General features: G+C 37.6%; 1 protein-coding gene across 2 annotated transcripts in view; it reads right to left on the bottom strand.

The window, feature by feature from the left end:
- Positions 1-15,211, bottom strand: part of CDKAL1 (CDK5 regulatory subunit associated protein 1 like 1) — a 388,807-nt gene that overhangs the window by 236,286 nt on the left and 137,310 nt on the right. For both annotated transcript variants that reach the window (XM_063403595.1, XM_063403604.1), the window contains one exon: positions 8,833-8,953. In XM_063403595.1, coding sequence (XP_063259665.1) covers positions 8,833-8,953 — 121 coding nt within the window. The remainder of the gene's footprint in view (positions 1-8,832; positions 8,954-15,211) is intronic.

The following is a 15,211-nucleotide window of genomic DNA, read 5'->3' as shown; positions in this document are numbered from 1 at the left end:
GAATTCAAAACCATCTTCCTTTCAAGGTTAGCATGGTGGCAGACATTTACTCTAGAGGGATCTGCAAAACATCTACATCATATTCACTATTCCTCAAAGCAATTTTGTATAATACAGACCAACACAAATGGCAGAAATGCCACGGGCAACAGGAGGAGGAACTGAAGATATCAACAACTTCCACCTTCCCAGCAGCAGCAAGGAATTTATCACACTAAACTCCAGACAGTCCCACAGAGATGACCAGGCTTGATACTTCTGTGCGATGAGGACGACCACAACTACCTCTCCCAAGAGAGAGAGAAATGCGTACCCCCTCCTCCTGCCTTCAGCTATTGATTTCCATGAGCAACTAAGCCCTGTAAGTTGCACCAGCAGATGGAGGTTTTGGTGCTCAAGGAGGTGCAAGTCCATCCTCCAAAATGAGCTGCAGAAGACAGAAACCAGGCTGTTCAAGAGTGAGGAAACGGCCTTCTCCTGGCCCAATCCACTTCCCTTCTTTCCTGCTTTCTTAAATGACCTGTCTGCTTAAGCTGCTGAAGGAAACTACCTTGTAAAACACCACTTTTCTGCATGAAGAAGCACAGGTAAGCAGGGACATTCTCAGCAATGGGGACACAGGAACAAGACAGACACACAGAACAGAAATGACTACAAGCACAATAGCTGGTAAGATCAGAATGCGAGCCACACTGATTTATCACCTCTTTATCATAAACAATACAATTTTCCCAAGTTTTCAGTGAAATTGCTACCATGAAGAACCTAGAGATTTTGCAGCACTTTTTGCAGAGAAATCTTTCAGAGAGTGTCATCAATACACTATTTAAATATCGAATTAAGAAATAATGAACTTAGAAGTGACTTACAGTAAGTTGCAGTGGAAAGAGACCTTGGGCAAAAAAGGAGATTAAAATTTTCTGTTGTAACAACTGGTTTTCCTTTTCCCTCAGTTACAGCAATGTGGTTTCTGCAAATTTTGAATCACTAGCTTTTCAGATTTTAGCATTAAAATTAAAATGCTTAGATACACACAACTATGTCATCCGTAATTTTCATTGGAAAATCTTTTGTGAATTGTGCCAAAACAGAAAAGATTGATATCTGTAACATGCACATTTGAAATTCCCCTGCTTGGTAGATAGCACAGCTAAAATCTAAATATATGAACATGCAAACACTGATTAAAATATAAACAAAAAAGCCTGATGCAGAGGTTTCCTTCCAAAAACACATACACTACCTTCCTAGACTTTCTACTTTCCCTGTTTCTGAGGGTAACTGACATGATAGGCTCTAGGAATTCATCAGTGTTTGAGATAGAGTTATGAAAAGTGCCTATTTAAATATTATAAGGTAAGGTAGGGCCAAAGTAATTCTATATAGCTTCATATTTACGAGGGAGTTCACTTTAAGTGTTTACCTTAAACTCCACTAGAAGTAAATACGTTAGGTGTTCATGTAATATGTAATTATATACTAACTTATCATTGTAGTCCAAAGAAATACTATTTGGTCTCTCCAAGCATAATAATGAATGCAAATCAAATCATGTTTTAATCTTGTATTCTAAAAGACAAATTCTTCTTTTGACTTAAGCGTCACTTATATGAGTACCTTGAAAAGTAAAACATTAAAATATGGAAAATATGTCTGTTATTAATAAACCAACCAAATCAGGTAAACTGAAGATGTGGAATTCATCCTTCTAAGTACTCAGTCAAATATTTTTGCAAAATATGAACAGATTTGTAATTCAGACCCACTATTCATTCAAAATGGGGAGAGCAAGATTTTAGAGGGAAAGTTGAAAACATTGTATCATAGCTGGCTAGACAAAAATATACAAGTAGTTGCCAAAACCACAAATCTATCACTGTCAAATAGTAGGTGATCCAGTTTTTCACATATCAGGAAGATTTTCATTTTCCATCTCTCTATATATTTTTGTGTAGAGATAACTTTCTACTAAGGACTAGATTTCAGTTCCCAACAGTAAACACAGAAAGCTGAAGAAATAGCTGTTCTGCCGAACTGATGAGATTATTACTGAAATATCCCATGAATTTCAGCACAGAAAGGCACTGGCTTCATGTACTCTCACACTTAAGCCACAACATCCTTATCTGAGAAATTTTGATATGGTTTCAAGATGGTGACTCCAGAAAATCCATCCCTGTTACAAAGAAATCAGAGCTTGGATGGACCCACAGGTGTAGGTGATGTTTCCTGAATGCCACAAAAAGGTAGAAATCTAGCTCAGACAGTTCAGCTAGCCAAAAATCTGGACAGGCAACACAGATCACTGCAAGAGCTCAGGGATTTAGCAGTCACAGTTCAGGCCTCACTTTGTTTAACAAACAGCAATTTGTTACTGTAATTAGAAAAAAATCTAGTGGATGCTAGCAGATCTCTGTACTACTTTGCTAAATATTAATTTTAAATCACTCTTTAAATTGGCTAGACCATATTCAGGCATAATTAAATGCATATTTCACTGACAGAAACCTGCACTAGAATCCTGAAGTGTTCTCAAGGACTTCAGTATCTCTCAGTGGAGTACCTTATGTTGGCAAAGGAATAAATGCTGTTCTGACTGGACTTTACACATCTGCCAGTGTGCTGGCATCGAATCGGAAGCAAAACCTGTCCCTCCATCAGAGCAGGCAAATAGAGCCCTGTGCTTCTTTTTTTGATCTCTCTGTGGACATTTTTGGGATTCTGTCACTGCCCTCCTTACACACTGCTGGCTGGGGAAGCCTCCTGGTGTTTCTTGTTCTTCAGATGTCTCACCCAACTGCAGCAAAAAGATGGAATATGATCTCCTTTTAATGCCAAAAGCAGCCTGAAATAGGTGTTGATTCAATGAAGACTACCTGTAGCAAAATGAATCAATGCATACCACCAAAAACTTTCCAAACCTCTTACCAGTTATTTTACATTTTTTTCACAACCTAACACCTCACAGGTACCTTGTCAATAAACAAAAGAAATAAGGAAGGAGAAAAACAGCTAACGCTGTGAAGTTTAAATCTGACAGAAGTTAATCAAATATTTCAGATAACCACATTAAATAAAATAGAGAGTTGAAAGCATTTTGTTTAAGTTTATGATTTTTTTTTGGCGCAATTAAGAAAAAAAAAAAACCAAAACCAGAAACGCCAAAACCCAAATTATCTACACTTTCATGGACATACAATTCCAGGGTATTTTATATATTCAAACCTAAGCAAATGCTGAAATTAAATATACTGAAAAATTAATACATGATCTCATACAAATTAAAATGCAGCTCTTTAAGAAAATTCAATTCACATACTCCCCAACATATAAAACTGAAAATCTGCTACAACAGAAAATGATGAAGAAATAGAATTTTAACCTTTCACAATACCTAACCAGGGAAATATTCCTGCTTGGGAAAATTAGGATTGACAATAGTAACTCTTTAGCTTCTTTTTAATGCTGAAATTTTGGTCACCTGATTCATAAAGCAAACTGAGTTCTGTATGTAAAACTATTTTCTTTTTTTTTTTAATTCTGCTAGATTCAGATCCTTTAGCAGCATCAAAACACTTTGAATGACCACCACTAGATAACATGTTTTAAAACACCTCTACAAAACTAGCCGGATGCATCACGCTTCTAAGCATTACTACGTATGCTCACTCTCAACATAAATTTTGCTAGCATGGGCTGTCCCATGAGGAAAAAGGTTGCAGTTCATAAACATAGAGTACTAAGCTTGAAGTGTTATGCTTTAATTAGCATTTAACACACAAAGATCTGAAAATCTTTTTGAGATAAATTAACATGTTGGTCTTCTCTGAGATGCTGCAGCACTGCAGGAATAATCTAGTCTAATACATGCATGTACATTGCTATGTTCCTTTTGGTTTTGAATTCCCTGTTCAGTGCATTTTAATTCTTCTCTAGTCAGTCATATGAGCAGTGTAATAACTTGCCTGCTCCATTAGGAGAGGTAGAAACTTCAAAAAGAATACAGAAAGCACTTCAGCAGACCTATGTGCAAATCCACCCATCAGTAAATTCTAGTGTGGGCTCATATTCAGGTGATATTATACTCCTCTCATGCTTTCCAGGGCATCCAGAAAAAGCATAAATAAAGTCATATTTGAATGTCTGTGAGTGGTAATAAGGGAGTTCAAGTCATACCAACAACAAAGATACATGAGTAATAGTCCAAGTTACAAACCAGATACAGAACTAATTAACATGTGGAAAAACAAGTCTCAATCCCATTAAAGAGAACTGTCTAGGTGGCTACACGGGTTATGAAACTGGCACTAATGAAGATGAGACCACAAGGAGAAAAAGATTTTTCCCTAGACCTAAATGAAGCTGTAATACAAAATGAATTTGAGAGCATTTCTCTTTCTTAATTCAAACTAACAGAATAATCACATTAGGAGATTAGTTTAAAAATTTATGCCTTTTCACCAAATAGTGTTTAAGACACTATTCTATTACCTGGCTTGTTCCAGTAAGATGATGACCTGTAGAATATATGCTTATGACATAAATAAAAGTGCAATAGATTTAACCAAATACCCTTAATTCAAAGCCAAAAATTATTTTGGACTACAGGAACAAATCACTGTTTCTTGTCAGATCTACTGCAGAATATACTAAGATGGCAATCTGAGCACTGTGACAATCCCTGGTTTTAACTGCCTATTTTATAGAAAATAAAATGATAATTGATTTGAAAAATATTGCAAGAGGTTTTCTAAACAATAATAGAGTAAGCAAACAATACAGGAAGAAAAGGTCACTTATTTCTTACGAGGAAATTAGGGAGGCCAATCTACAGCTTGTATGGGATCCTGGGATGCTAGGGACTCCTTAAATGTCTGCGTATGGAAAAATGAAGAGTCACTAACACATCTTTGCATGTCAGACAAGTGTGGTAAATCTCTTCTGCCTCTGTTCCAGTAACTCACAATTAGTCTCTGCAAACATACTTGGAAACTCTGAAACAAGTCACTCCTGGGACGGGAGCTTTTCTCTAGAGTCGCAGTCTGTTGACAGAAACCACCAGCTCTCATGGTAATTTAAACAAATAGGCTGGATTTCTCAATAAGAAAATGACAACGCTCAGGACAATCAAAATTAGCAGGAAAAAACTGTCCATTACTTTAAAAAAAACCGAAGTAAAAGAAGTGCCAAACACTGAACTGTAAAGGCAGAGCAACACCTTTCTAAGGACAAACATGCCACTGTGTATAACCTCTGAGCTGGCTCACAACTGACAGAAGTGGCTCCTGATCTTCATGGATACTCCATACCTAGTAGGGTTTTGTTTTGGTTTATTTTTGATTATTGTTATTACAGACTGCACAGTCCAATGGAGACACAATATCCCTGTCCCTTGATAGGACAGATATGATTTATGCAAACAGCTGAGGACACTCATGTGTCCTCCACAGCAGCAGTCTGAGCAAAACAAACACGGAGGTACATGTGCATATGTAGGCATGCATTTGTGCTTGGACAAGTACAGAAAAAGTTCACAGCTACTATACAACGACACAAGTCTTCAGGTGAGGAAATTTTTTCCTCCATTTCTGAGAGAAGAAGGAACCAATAAAAGAAGTCTCAAGTTAAAATTACCAAATTTGACACCATCTTGAGTTAAGAAACTAAGACACAAATGTATGGGTATGAGAGATATCTTAACAATCAGCACTTCTGGAGACTCCCAAAAATTAAGTGGTCCTTCTGAACTCTGAGAAGAATAGTTCCAGCTGACAGATGTCCATGTACATAAAGGAATTCATCCTACTGGTGAGGAAAAGGGGTTAACATGAGCCATCAAAGACTCCAGTGCTTTGGGGAGGAGGGAATATACATGCTCCAATAAGTCTTTTCTTCCCCCACTGAATTACAGAAGAGGCCAAGGTTTCATTAAAACCCCAGCTGGAAGTGGTAATTCAGCACCACCTGTCACAGCCCCGTGGGCACCCCCAGGCCCTCACTGACCTGCCCAGCCTCAGCTGCTGCCTTCACAGCCCACTCTGTACCAGGAGCCCCAGTGAAGCTTAGGCTTCTCTTCCCAGACCTGGCTTAAGCTTCAGTACCATGCCTGCCTCCAGTCCTGCATGCCCCTGCTCAGACCCCCATTATTTGTACTCTTCTCCCCAGGCCTGTCTCCACCTCACATCCTTTTGATCCACACTGGAGCCCCTGGACAGACCCAGGTTGTAGGTGATCATTTCATCACCCAGGCACATGGTGTGACTCTTAGGGCTGTCCTGTGCAGGGCTGAGTTGGACTCTGCGATCCTGTGGGTCCCTTCCAACACAGCATATTCTATGATTATGGAATCTCCCACGGCTGGGACTGCTCACGGGTCCCACTAGCAGCCCCCAGCTTTGCTACACTGCTCAGGCCCCATGGCACCAGGCGTCCTGCTGGTGTGGGCACCGCCTGTGCTGGTGGCACCCTCACATCACTTCTTTGCCTCTCTCATGGAGAAGCCCTGCTCATGCTGCTCTCAAGTGCTATCCTTTAACAGTACTAGACAAAAACATTACCAAAGAGGAAATCACTATTTCTAACAAGGTATTTTTTTACTATTTTAAGACCACCTAGTCTGATCCAAACTCACCTCTTAATAAAGAGCACTGCACCAAAAAATAGTCTTCAAAGTTTTCTCTAGTCTCTACACAGAGAAAACTCAGATCCAATGTGGTGTCAGTACTAAAAACATAACCAGACCACTAAGGCAAAGCTGATAAAATTAGCACAGTCAAATCACAGTGACTAATACATTCTGTGTTGTCTTGTTCTTCGCTCATTACATTTTCATATTTTCAGAAGCTGCTGAGCACTGCTGCCTTTTAAAGCTATGCTTTGTTTTTCAAACCCAGACCAATACACAAAAACATCACCTATGATACAGAGCTGGAGAGGCTGGGAAGGGGAAAGGGGAAGAGAAAGACAGGAAATCCCAAGAATCTGTATTTCCGGAGAGGAGAGCAGGCAATATAACATAGATTGAGATAGCAGTTAATTTAGGTGTCTTATGCAACTCACTTGTTTTTTGAGGATTTAAGAATGCTTTGGCATTATCAATTCATACTTGACTTTCTTCTCCATGAAATATATAAGTTTTTGTGATTTCCAGTATTTTTTGTATTTTCTTATGGTAGAAAATAGGTATTTAATTGACCCAAGAACAGCAAGACCTATATTACACAATGTAGTTTTTGTTTGTAAACTATCAGGTTCTAAAGGAAAGGGTTTCTGAGAGTAACTTCTTAGGAGATGTTAACAGTCTGCTGCTTGATCAGTTTAGAAAGTCATTGTTTTTTCAAAATCCAGTAAAAAATACATCTGTTCAAAATATATTAAACAAGTTTAAAATAGTGGCTACCCTCATCGGTCATCTAATGCTAAGTACCCTAGAGTACCCTTGTATTAACCTCTGTAATTAAACCAGTAATAATCTCATATTTGAAATAATAGTATTTCTATTTTTCTTATCTTAAATCCATTACTATACATCAAAAGACATGAACAAGACCATAGCTGAATTAGCTTACAACCTTGACAAAATTTACAACTAGAAAGATATTACAACATTACACTGTGATAAATATTAATGGAAAAGGAAAATTTTTACCATCTGAAAGTCAGACACAGCCAAATCTAAAAAAATGGTTTTAATCATGAAAAGGATTTTGATGGGCACAAACAAGTACACTGGAAAGAAAATAAGGTAAAGAATTTAGAACACTTGAAGTAACTACACTGAAGAGCTTATATCCAGACTTCAAAACCAATCCATGAACAAAAATGCAGTTTAAAAAGGTATTACAATTCAGCAATAAGACAAGATGTCATCCATATATTTACGAGAAGTCAGAGGAAGAAAAAATAATCACACTAAACCTTAAACTGATATTCTGACCTAAACAGCACACTAGGTTTCCCAGTAATTATGAAGGCCACATTACTAAAAGACAACAAAGTAAGAAAGAAGATAGTATCACAACTCCTCTATGAAATGTTTATGAACGTGTTAATCTAAACTCAGAACTGAGATACACCACTTTTTTTTTTTCACTCTAGGCAGTAACTGCACACCTACCTGGGATGCCCAGAGCAATGCATTTTAAATTTAACCACCAGGGAAATTACTACATAAGTTGGAGAAGAGGGGAAAATCAGAAGAAGACTTGTGTGATTTTTGTTGTTGCTGCTTTGTTTCTTTTTTTATTAAATTGACAAAATGGAAGGATACCAATTGGCATTGATAAAAGGAAAGCAGCAAGGGAAGGAAGATTAAAATAGAATTCCTCAAAGCAGGATTACAGAACAGAAAAACGCTTGTAGTCTTATGGGGAAATGGGCATCCAAAGTTGATTGACAGGAGAGAGTAGCTTGTTCAAATGAATGTAAGAATGAAATACATACAATATAACTCTTTACAAACAGGTTAGAGAAGCAAGACAGAAGTAACTACATCTAATTTAGCCACTGATACATCTGGCCTGACAATCACATCAGACAGATCTTAACGATGTTTACAGATCATAATGAGTTACTAACAATATTCTGGAACTACCATCTTAGAAATCAAAAAAACACAGAGGGAAAAAAAAAACCCTGTAAATGCTCTTCTCGTAACCAAATAAGTAAGGATTTATTTTCCAAAATGAATGTAATTTAACATCTCAAACTACTTAAAAGTGGTCATCCTGCCTCCTTCTGTGTAGCTTAGGAGTAGTACACTAGACCTGCAGAAAGAGATAAGAGGAATTCCTCCACAGTACCAAATGTTTTGTAAGCTTGGAAGATTCTTACCCTGTATTGATGGAAATTATTTCTATCAGTGGATTCTTCCTAATCTTTGGCAAATCCAGGCGTGCTCCCCCCAAACGTTTTCCATTATCCTTTTTCTGACCCAGTAGTCTCACAGAATGACCTTCAAATTAAACAAAAAAAAAAAAAATGCAGTCATTACAAAGAACAAGTCTTATCATTTTTTTTGTTTTGATTTATTCTTCTTCAGAAGCAGTGTTTATATTTCAAAGACTGAAAATGAGAATGAGATGTAATAATATATTTCCACCAGCTGGAGCATTTAAAAAGAGACACTGACAGGTAAAATAAATCATCTTAAAATGAGCAAATCATTTCATCCAATTATCTTTTCACACTTGCATTTTCTGTTTTATATGATTAAAATTATCTAAGGAGTCTCATTTTCAAATTCTCTAGCAAATAACAACATAGCAATAATAGTCAAATGAGTTGTATGGCAGGATCAAAAGATTGTTCCTAAAAAATTCATTCAAACCTAAATTAGTAGGTAATAAACAATGAAATACTTTTTTAGCTTATTATATGGAGAACCAACACATTTCAAGGTTACCTGACTGTGTGTGAAAGTGCTGTGGAGCATACCCTCACATGTCCATGGCTAAGCTGACTACCAAGATTTGCAAATATTCCTCCCACACCAGGATAACTGCAGGTCAGAAAACTGCCTCACAACTACCTTCCTGAAGCCATTAATATTCAGATAGTAAACTACAAATAATTTCACCAGCTGCCTACATCAGTCGTACCACAAGTCCTATATTTAAAAAGCACAAATTACAGGGTTCACTGATATTTTGAAGCAAGAATTAACAATGAAGAATCAAAACATTGGTGTGTATTATTGCATAAGGTAGTCTTAAGTGCTCCCAAGTTATAAGTGTAAGACTTGCATCATTTACACCACAAAGCCTAGAATAGGCAGGTGAGAGACAGCAAGTGAAAGCTAGTGGTAGATACCTGAATAGAGCTGGAAAACAACAACTCAAACTGGCAGGAAGAGAGAGCATGTCTCTGTTGAACTTGGAAAGCTCCTTGATCGTAAACCCTGCAGTTTCAATCCACCCAATATTTCAGGAAAGAAAAAACTAACCCTTAAATAGGAGGGGGTGAGAGGAATGCGTGAAACCATAAAGTACGAGTTAAACTACCTCCAGCACAGCAAAGCCTATGACTAATTCAAATCAATTAAAAGCTGTGTTACATCAAAGCTCCTAACTCATGTTATCAATAGCTATTTACAAAATGAATTCCTTCATCAGTCAAAGTCTTTCTTCACTGCCTGTTTTGAAGAGTCATAAATTAATTTTTGAATAATGTGGCATTCATGCTCTTAATTCATTTCCTTGATATGGCAACAACAGCCTGGACAAAACCCAACTCCTTCAAGAATAACATCTTCCTCAAGTTTTTTAAAGATACATAAAATTTCTAAATCAAAAATGTGATCTAATGAACAAGTGAGCAGGACTGACCTGATAGCATAAAGGTTAATACCAATAGGAGGTATAATGGTTAATGGTTAACACTGACAGAAGACATCATAACGTCAACAGGAAGCAAAAGGCATTACTTCTGCAATAGCATTGGACAAAAAATTCATTACATCCTGTGGTGAAATTAGTAATATGGTGCTAGCATTTGCTATATTACTCACTTCTATCTTTTCCTTAGGATAACAGCAATATCCTTGTCTCACAATACCATCAGTTATTTTCTAATCTAATGCTTCATTGAGAAGCTGCAAGCATGGGACCATTTTATTTATTTGTATAACAAAAGTGAGTGCCTTAAATCAGAAACAGAGAACATTCCTTTTTGTATTTCTTAATACTGTGGTTTATTTGGAATAAACCAGTTTATCCATTTTTTAAATATTCAGCCACATCATCATCTTAAAGGTTTATTTGGATTTATGGCTGAAAATACAGTGGAACGATTCACAGTAGTCTTAAAACAATCAGGCTTAACAACAAGTTACCCAAAACTTAAAACTCACACACTTAGAACTGGGGTCAAACCACCATCTTTAATTTTAAAAAATAAAATAAAAACAACAAACCACCAAATCAACCTGCCCCTCTCCCCAAGCAGCGTCTCAAGAGTGCAGAATCTGGGAGGCCTGATCTCCTCAGAACACAGACCCTTGCAGGGAGAAGCCAGGTGAGTTACTGCCCTCTAACAGGCATTTAGCTCATGCTCTGAGAGCATTACTCAAACAGGCAACCACCCCCAAAAACACCCCACAAGATTAGGCCATTCTCCAGACAGAATATAACTTATAGGGGAATAAGACTGAGCTGCTTCTACCATCAGAGATTTCCTTTATTCAGCAAAGAAACCCCAGCTCTGTGACCATCTCCCACATGATCCACTGAATGCTAACACCCACCCCGAGCCTGAGCCTGAGCTCAGGAAATCTGTGACCTGGCAATCAAATACTTTATGTGAGCAGCTTATTCTCACATAAAATACACTTCTCCTATTCCTCTTGAATGACACTGAAGTTCGAATTAATATGTGGCTTGTAAGACCTCTCGGGTACTCCAGAATAACAACACCCCTGTACCTTTCAGTCCAGACACCAGAGGCTAAAAAAAGGCCTCTGGTGGGAGATGACTTTCGGCAGAGAGTTTAATGCTTCCAGAAAGCAAGCAGCACATGCACATCCAACTTGTGTGGCAGGCACACTTCATTATTTTTCTTAAGAAGAAAACCCCCTCAATTACACTATTCATGACCTTAAATCCTTTTTCCTCTACTCCATACAAGCACTATTTTGTTTCATTTTAAGTAATCACTGAAGCATCTGTTTACAGAATTGTTACTATTAATAAAACATAACTTGATAAACACTGAATCATACTTTTTCACATGCTGTAAATCTTTTTTTCTTCATACTTATTTCAAGAAAACTTAAAAATAAATACTTTACAATCTTCAACTACGAAAAGACTAAATAACTTTTTTTAGAGTGTCTAACCAGCACTATTAAGCCCAGACCAACATCAACCTCAATAGAAAAAGTAGTAATTTTAAATTTCCTTCATGACCTCCCACCAAAACTTAGAATGGGACAAAACACTGCAATTAAGCTTTACTTCTAAAGTATTTTATCTGATTAAGTTACCTTCTCTCTGACTTTACAGGTTGCACAACTTACCTAAGCAAGGCAGGTGTCCCAACTTAAAAGGAGTCTTTCTTTTCATGTTTGCTTTGTTTCTTTCCTTTTTTGCTTTTTAATTTTTGTACAACATTTTTGACAACTGAGTTAATCACAAGTCTATTACCACAATGATGAGTGCTCCATCTCAGATATCAAACAAACACCACTCCTTTTTTGAGGGCTCATTCTACAATGCAAGCTTTGAAACACAGCTTAAAGACAAACAGATCTAGTCAGGTTAGATAGGAAAGACTAAATGATCTAGGCCTATTAACTGCTTCTGCTATAAAAATAATTTTTCTACTTCCACATTGTCTTGCAGCAGATAAAATTCCATTAAGAAAAAACAAAACAAAACCTGAAAAAGTTAATTAGCAGTTTAGGTCATGCTTCAGAGCAGGTTTTCACTAATTAGTAGATAATTAATACAGATTACAACGTAACAGAAATACTAACCAAATCCAGCAAGGACACGTGCAGAGCAGAATCACTCACAGCAAGTGCAAATGAAATCAAGCTAGGAACAATTTAAAATGAATCAGAGCTCTCTGGTTTTCAGAACTGTTTAATATTAAACTCATCTTTACATACAAGTCAGTAGATGCAATTCACATTACCTGGTACTGTCTGCAAGAAGGATGAGATTGGAATGAATTAATCAAGATATTAAATCCAATATATAGTCTAAAAGAGGGCATTTAAATGTGTCTACTTTGATAATTTAGTATGCAAAATGAAAATATTTTCAAGGTATTTATTTTCACTTGTTAAAAAAGACACAAAGAAGTAGCACAGTTTTAATTGCATGTACATATACCTTTAATCATAAATGTATGTGCTGCAGGATTCATGGGGAAGGCTTGAAATACAAATATATGAAGGGAACAGGTAATGGAATTTCTTTGTCATAAGATTATAGCATTAAATGTCCTGTGAACCTCAGGCTACTATCAGATGCCTGTAGCCTAGAACCACAGAAGCATGCAAATGCTATTGGAGCAAACAGATTTAAATGGGACTGCTACTTTCCTAGCTTATTAAGAGAATAAGTCGGGGGAAGTAGCCTGGCTTAGCAAACTTTAGTAAACTTAACCTGGCTATCAGCATCGTATCAGATATTAATAGATCTGTATTATAACAGTCAGCTTCACTCTGTCCATAGGCTGGCACCCTTCAAGAACTGCTGGGAAATTATGTTTGCTGGAAAGATGGAAGAGGGTACCCACTGAGGGTCTCTCCCCATCCCTGCACACCCCACAGGAGCTAGACAGTGAGACTCAGAAACACAACTCCCAGCCAGACACAGATTTCTTAGCTATTAGCTTCCAAGTTCAGTGTAGAAATCTCAAGCAGCTCAAAACCACTATTTTACAGAAAATCCTCAAAGATGCAGGAAATCCCAGCTTTGGCAGCAATAATTTCTATTGTTTTCTGCTTGTTCTGTTACCCACTCTTTCCCTTTCCCCATTACATCACTATGCTTAGAGGTTATTCACCATTTCCTGAAAGACACTTTTTTCCTCACAGCACAGCTGCCAATGCACTGTTCTGCACTTCTCAGATGTCTCTCACCAACCTCTCTGATCTTCTCCAGCATCTTTAGGGAACAGGATTAAGCACTATTTCATGTACTCTTGCACACATTTCCTTCCACCACTGTTTGGTTCTTAATGAATAGAGAGTTTCCTTTCCTCAAGGTTAGCACTGGAAAAAGTAGCACATAGGGGCAGTGTAGCTAAGGAAAGGAAGGTAAAAGCCTATGAAGGGAAAACAAAGTAATACATTTCTTCTAAGAAAAAATAAAGGTAATAGTGTAAAGAAGAACCAAAAGCAGTAATAAAGACTAAAGGAAGCATTAAGCAAGGGCAGACCATAAGCTCCTCTCCCATCTTTTCTCCCTGCCCTGCAGCACAAACATGCTGTCCCACAGCAGACATGACTGATTTCAAAGGAATTCCCAAGCTCCCCAGAGCAATCACATGCTGTCAGACACACACAAGTGCAAAAATAAGGACATAATTGGTTTAGGACCCTGCTGTGTGGATGCTCCCACCCAAACCAACCCCAGCTGGCCAGCAGCACACTGGCATCCCTGAATGTCATCAGTGGCATTTCCTGTCTCAAGTAAATTCAGGGAACAAAGAAAAGCCAAACCTAAGTGAAAGGTATATGCATTGCTCCTGACCAAGAAACTAATATATTCCTCTTCTAGATCAGGGAAGATGAGAATGTTCTGTAACAGTAAAACTCCTTCATCTGGTGTAGGCAGGAACAGGGAATAATTCTGACTGTCAGAGTTACTGATCTTTCCTTGTGTGTCACTGCACCATGCCTTGGGCCAGGCATCCAGTTCCATTAGGATGCTGATAGCAGGTGGTATGATTGATCCAGTCTCTGCTTTCAAAAAAGATTGCTTTGCACCCTCTTCCAAATCAAAAAGCTCCATAGAAATGTGCAGGCATTACTAAGCATACAGCACGTTTGCAACTAGCTTGAAATACAGAGAACTAGTAAGTGTTGCACTTGGAATTAGCATCCAACAATAATACTGCTTTGGAAGACTCTGGAATATGAGTGTGACACCAGTGAAGACAGAAGCTTTTTAAAATTCATTTAATGTAATTTCAAAACCAAGATATTCAGTAGAAAAGGTCCGCAGGTGTCCCACATTGCTAAAATTCAGACACCACTTTCTCTCCATTAAACATGCAATACCTCTTTATTCTTGGTATGTCTCCAGTGTATGACTCAATTGTAACAATATCTGTAAGCACTAAAACTGTACTGTACAAGAAGTCATACAAAACAAGAGAGAACTATTAACAAGCAATTACTGTCCATGTGAAAAATTCACCAAATTAAATTAAGAATTTAAGCATTCAAGAACATTTTTGACACATCCATAGTATTTTCCTCTCTTGCAGCAAAAGCACTTGAAATGCCTTATTAAGGCACTATTGCTTTTTTTTCAGGATTCAATAGCTTCACCTTACTTATTCTGAGATCATGCAATGTTATTGTCTTTCTGAAAAAGTGCCTGAACGTTAAATCTCCTGTGAACTCAAAATGCCAGCCACAATTCCACAGCTCAGAAGGACAATACTAAGAACTGACTACAGGAAGAGTTCCCCTGACCCTCTGTCCTCACCTCTCTGTGAAGAAATGCATTTGATAAGGATCAAAGATTCTGCTCAA

The sequence above is a fragment of the Prinia subflava genome, chromosome 1 (genome assembly GCF_021018805.1).
Source record: "Prinia subflava isolate CZ2003 ecotype Zambia chromosome 1, Cam_Psub_1.2, whole genome shotgun sequence".
NCBI lineage: Eukaryota > Metazoa > Chordata > Aves > Passeriformes > Cisticolidae > Prinia > Prinia subflava.
This window is presented reverse-complemented; position numbering and strand designations above follow the sequence as displayed.